Here is a 6,000-nt window from a genome sequence, read left to right on the forward strand (position 1 = left end):
ACTTATGTTTAAACTATGGGCTTGACTGTAGTCTGGGACGAGATACTGATCTCCCTCAGGGTGGGTGGGAGTGGTATGCTGTTACCTGGGTTAGCAACCAGTACATGTGCTGTAAGCCTGTATCCTGTGAGATATGCAGTTGGGGCTGAAGAATGAGTGATCTAGACATAAGCGCAGCGAACAAAATTGTCTTGTTTGACTTGCTTCACATTCAGAAAATCTGACATCTTTCCCTCTTCTGTTAGGTATACGCACATGCTGGAGCAGCACATGCAGGAAAGATATACACAGCCTGTGGGAGAAGTGGCAGAAATTATTTGAAGGAGCTGCACTGTTACCACCCAGAGTCAAACCAGTGGGAAGCAAGGGCTGATGCCCCAGTAGAACGAGCCTGGCATGGAATGGCTGCAGTCCAGGGCCACCTTTACCTTCTGGGCGGCAGTAACAATGCCAATGGGTACAGGCAGGATGTGATGCAGGTGAGCTCTTGAGACAGCTGAGAAATTCCTTCCATCTTGGGGCGGCCAGTGGTAAGAATTTGATATCTGTCACTAGCCTTGGGTGTAAATACAATTTAAATCCATGACCAGGTTCATTTCCCAATACCAGATCAAGTACAGCCTCTCCTCTTGTAGGCTTAACTACATAGTCAGGAAATCTTCCTGAACACACCTGACAAAAACTCTACCCCAGCTAAACCCCTTGCTCTGGAGATAAGCCGATCAATATTGGGAAAATTCAAATCTCCCACCACGACAACCCTCTTTGAGGATGGTTTTGCTTTCTACTGCATAGAACAGTACAGATATTGTGTTGACCTTTAAACCTACTGTAACAACTATCTCATCCTTCCTTCTCACATAGCCCTCCACTAATCTTATCATCCATCTGCTTATCTAAGAATGTCTTAAATGTTCTAATTTGTCTCCCTCTTATACCACATCAGAGAGTATGTTGCAATATGATCCACACACTTACCACTTTGAATATAAAAGCCTGCCTCTGACTTCCCTCCAATCACCTTAAAATTATGTCCTCTCATATTAGTCATTGCCGCCCTGAAAAGAGGCACTGGCTGGATTCCCTATCTATGCTTCTTATCATCTTGTATATCTCCATTAAGTCACCTTTCATTCTTTGTTCCAAACAGAAATGCCCTAGCTCGTTTAATCTATCTTCAAAAGATATTCTCTCTAATCCAAGAAGCATGCTAGTAAAGCTTCTCTGCACCCTCACTAAAACTTCCACAACCGCCCTATAATGAGGCAACCAGAACTGAACACAATATTCTAAGTGTGGTCTAACCATGGTTTTTAGAACTGCAACATTATCTTGTGGCCCTTAAACTTAATCCCCTCACTATCGAAGGCGATACACCTTATAAAATTGCACAGCAACTTTGAGGGATCTGTGAACGTGGAGCTCACATTATCCTGTACTCTGTTCTCAGGTTTCACCTTGCAAAGTGTATAACTTCACACTTCTCACTCCATCTACTGCTTCTCAGCCCAGCTCTGCATCCTCTCAGTCTTCCATAATAACCTACGACACTATCCACAACACTGTCATTTGTGTCTCTGCAGACTTACTAACCCACCCTTCCACTGCCACATCCAAGTCATTTATAAAAGTCTTCAGTTGGTTCACCATTGGCAGCTGTCCTTATATACTGGCTGGGTAGCCTCCAACCTGATGGCATGAACATTGACTTCTCTAACTTCCGCTAATGCCCCTCCTCCCCTTCTTACCCCATCCCTGACATATTTAGTTTTTTTTGTTTCTGTTCTCCCCCTTTTTTTTTCTTTCTCTCTCTGCCCATCTCTTTTGCACCCTTTTGCTCTGTGCTCATTGGCTTAATCTTTTATTATGTTTCTCTTGGTTCTTATTATGCAGGTTTCCTGTTACAACATTGAGCGGGACCAGTGGTCAACAGTATCCGAAATGCCCTTTGGCCATGGGGAGCCAGGCATTGCCATCCTGGACAACAAAATATACGTCCTGGGTGGGAGGTCACATGACCGCTACACACGCACAGACTATGTGCACATATACAATGTGGCAGATCACTGCTGGGAGGAAGCCCCTGACATTGAATGTGCCAATTCGGGCATGTCCTGCTGTGTCCTTACTCTTCCAAGGAGGCTGGTGGAGGACCGGGCAAACCCCACACCACTAAAGCCAGCCCAGCCAGTTTGCCGCCGCCGTGCCTTCATGCTTCCTGAAGTGGTTGGGCTTTCTGACTTTGAGGAGCTCAGTTCCAGCGAAGACTGAAGTCAGGTTAAGGTGCCAGAACTATCAAATACTCTGATCCTGTGGATATTCACCCTCTCCCTTGTTTCTCCTCCTCATGTTCTTAACTGCTGTTGAAGAATCTGGGTTGTCAAAACACTGAGTAGACCTTGCCTGATGAGGGAGGTTCCTGTACAGGAACCTCATACAGTGGCATGCATCCCTGGTCAAAGTTGCTGTTACTGTGAATAGCTAAGCGAGTAAAAGATGACCTGATTTCCAAAAGGCGTAAAGTTAAAGATGACATATTTCCTTAATATTTTAAGCAAGATTACTTTTTTGTTTCCATCTTTTACAGTTCCAAAAAAACAAAAAAGGAAAAGGGCCCACAGCAAAAGTTTGGGCACCCTGCATGGTCAGTACTTAGTAACACCCCCTTTGGCAAGTATCAAGCTTGTAAACGCTTTTTGTAGCCAGCTAAGAGTCTTTAAATTCTTGTTTGGGGGAGCTTCACCCATTCTTCCTTGCAAAAGGCTTCTAGTTCTGTGAGAATAGACAATAGGTGCAGAAGTAGACCATTCGGCCCTTTGAGCCTGCACCGCCATTTTGAGATCATGGCTGATCAATTCCTATCAATACCCAGTTCCTGCCTTGTCCCCATATCCCTTGATTCCCCTATCCACAAGATACCTATCTAGCTCCTTCTTGAAAGCATCCAGAGAATTGGTCTCCACTGCCTTCCGAGGCAGTGCATTCCAGACCCCCACAACTCTCTGGGAGAAGAAGTTTTTCCTTAACTCTGTCCTAAATGACCTACCCCTTATTCTCAAACCATGCCCTCTGGTACTGGACTCTCCCAGCATCTGGAACATATTTCCTGCCCCTATCTTGTCCAATCCCTTAATAATCTTATATGTTACAATCAGATCCCCTCTCAATTTCCTTAATTCCAGTGTGTACAAGCCAAGATTCTTGGGCCGTCTTGTATGCACTGCTCTTTTAAGGTCTATCCACAGATTTTCTATGATGTTTATGTCAGGGGACTGTGAGGGCCATGGCAAAACCTTCAGCTTGCGCCTCTTGAGGTAGTCCTTTGAGGTGTATTTAGGATCATTATCCTGTTGTAGAAGCCATCCTCTTTTCACCTTCAGCCTTTTTACAAACGGTGTGGTTTGCTTCCAGAATTTGCTGGTATTTAATTGAATTCATTCTTCCCTCCCTCTACCAGTGAAATGTTCCCCGTGCCACTAGCTGCAACACAAGCCCAAAGCATGATTGATGCACCCCTGTGCTTAACAGTCGGAGAGGTGTTCTTTTCATGAAATCCTGCACCCTTTTTTCTCCAAACATACCTTTGTTCATTGTGGCCAAAAAGTTCTATTTTAACTTCATCAGTCCACAGGACTTGTTTCCAAAATGCATCAGGCTTGTTTAGATGTTCCTTTGCATTGAGGACACAGGAAAGGTTTCTGATGACTCTTCCAAGAAGCTCATACTTGTGCAGGTGTCGTTGCACAGTGGAACAGTGCACCACCACTCCAGAGTCTGCTAAATCTTCCTGAAGGTCTTTTGCAGTGAAACGGGGGTTTTGATTTCCCTTTCTAGCAATCCTACAAGCAGTTCTCTCGGAAAGTTTTCTTGGTCTTCCAGACCTTAACTTGGCCTCCACCGTTCCTATTAACTGCCATTTCTTAAATACGTTACAAACTGAGGAAACGGCTACCTGAAAACGCTTTGCTATCTTCTTATAGCTTTCTCCTGCTTTGTGGGCATCATTTATTTTAATTTTCAGAGTGCTTGGCAGCTGCTTAGCAGAGCCCATGGCTGCTGGTTGTTGGGACAAGGTTTGAGGAGTCAGGGTATTTATAAAGCTTTGAAATTTACATCACCTGGCCTTTCCTAACAATGACCGTGAACAAGCCATAGCCCTAACAAGCTAATTAGGGTCTGAGACCTTGGTAAAAGTTATTTGAGAGCTCAAATCTCTTGGGGTGCCCAAACTTTTGCATGGTGCTCCTTTTTTTCCCACTCTAAATTTGTACAGAACAAAATTAAATCACTATCTTGCTTAAAATGTTGAAAAAAATGTTTCATCTTTAACTTTATGACTTTTGGAAATCAGTTCATCTTCTACTCACTTAACTATTCACAGCAACAGAAATTTTGACCAAGGGTGCCCAAGCTTCTGTATTCTCCTCACCTGCCTCACCTGCCTCTCCTGCCTCACCTGCCTCTCCTGCCTCTCCTGCCTCTCCTGCCTCACCTGCCTCTCCTGCCTCACCTGCCTCTCCTGCCTCACCTGCCTCACCTGCCTCTCCTGCCTCACCTGCCTCACCTGCCTCACCTGCCTCTCCTGCCTCACCTGCCTCTCCTGCCTCACCTGCCTCACCTGCCTCACCTGCCTCTCCTGCCTCTCCTGCCTCACCTGCCTCACCTGCCTCACCTGCCTCTCCTGCCTCTCCTGCCTCACCTGCACTGTTATCCTGTTGAACTGACTGTTGCTGAGCAGCCAATTTTGACAGTGCAGGAAGATCATTACGTCAAAATCTGATTCAGTCATTGTGCTGGTGAACAAATATTCCCTCAGTCAGGAATCTTGTATCTTTCATCCCAGCAAAACTGTGGAGACTAATCATCAGTTTCAAAGCTTGACATTCTCAGTACATCACTAGGAATACTCATGGGACTGTGTGCACACTGCCAGTTCATCATTGAGGAGACTCACTGCAGACTAACATTTCGTCATTTCTCCCTGCATCTTAGCCTCTCCCTTGCACTTCCTTCCCACTTGGTTCATTCTGCTCTAGGTGATTCTTCTCTGAAGTATCTCTTTGCAGTTTCACTGTACGGGAGCTAGAACTCATTCCATGTTCTTTGTCTTCCCTCCTATCCAAACTGTGGAGTTCCTCTCTTCAGTTTTCCAGGTGAGGTATCTCCATGCTGATTATGGCACAGCACGAGCACTTTTGCTCCTGAGTGAAGACTCACTCCCAAGAAATTTTACAGATGGAGGTGTACAGGCTGATCTGTCTGTTGTAGCCAGAGGGGCCATTTACCATTTGGATTAAGGCTCAGTTTGTCTCAGGAAAGAGAATACCATTTACCTAACAGCTGGATGGGAATGATCCATAGCTGCTTCCAAGAGCAGGGGAACTGCTCCCAATACTGTGGCCCACATTCTTGCTTGTACCTGAAGTTCATATGGTTGTACTAGGTACAGCAGTAATATTCATTATGACATCAGCTGCTGTGACATGAGTGTGTGGGTGGGGAGAGTGTGTGTGTGGGAGTGTGTGGGTGGGGAGTGTGTGTGTGTGTGGGAGTGTATGGGTGGGGAGTGTGTGGGTGGGGAGTGAGTGAGTGTGTGGGAGTGTGTGTGTGGGAGTGTGTGGGTGGGGAGTGTGTGTGTGAGGAGTGTGTGTGTGGGAGTGTGTGGGTGGGGAGTGTGTGTGTGTGTGTGGGAGTGTATGGGTGGGGAGTGTGTGGGTGGGGAGTGTGTGGGTGGGGAGTGTGTGTGTGAGGAGTGTGTGTGTGGGAGTGTGTGGGTGGGGAGTGTGTGTGTGTGTGGGAGTGTATGGGTGGGGAGTGTGTGGGTGGGGAGTGTGTGAGTGTGTGGGAGTGTGTGGGTGGGGAGTGTGTGTGTGAGGAGTGTGTGTGTGGGAGTGTGTGGGTGGGGAGTGTGTGTGTGAGGAGTGTGTGTGTGGGAGTGTGTGGGTGGGGAGTGTGTGTGTGTGTGTGGGAGTGTATGGGTGGGGAGTGTGTGGGTGGGGA

The 6,000-nt window shown here is 46.5% G+C and overlaps 1 protein-coding gene across 8 annotated transcripts in view; it reads left to right on the plus strand.

Moving 5' to 3' along the window:
• Positions 1-5,543, plus strand: part of klhl22 (kelch-like family member 22) — a 121,051-nt gene extending 115,508 nt beyond the window's left edge. For all 8 annotated transcript variants that reach the window (XM_073055599.1, XM_073055596.1, XM_073055600.1 and 5 more), the window contains 2 exons: positions 246-479; positions 1,894-5,543. In XM_073055599.1, the coding sequence (XP_072911700.1) occupies positions 246-479; positions 1,894-2,271 (612 nt within the window). In that variant the 3' untranslated portion in view covers positions 2,272-5,543. The remainder of the gene's footprint in view (positions 1-245; positions 480-1,893) is intronic.
• The last annotated feature ends 457 nt before the right edge of the window (positions 5,544-6,000 follow it).

Source organism: Hemitrygon akajei, chromosome 9, assembly GCF_048418815.1.
Source record: "Hemitrygon akajei chromosome 9, sHemAka1.3, whole genome shotgun sequence".
Taxonomy (NCBI): domain Eukaryota; kingdom Metazoa; phylum Chordata; class Chondrichthyes; order Myliobatiformes; family Dasyatidae; genus Hemitrygon; species Hemitrygon akajei.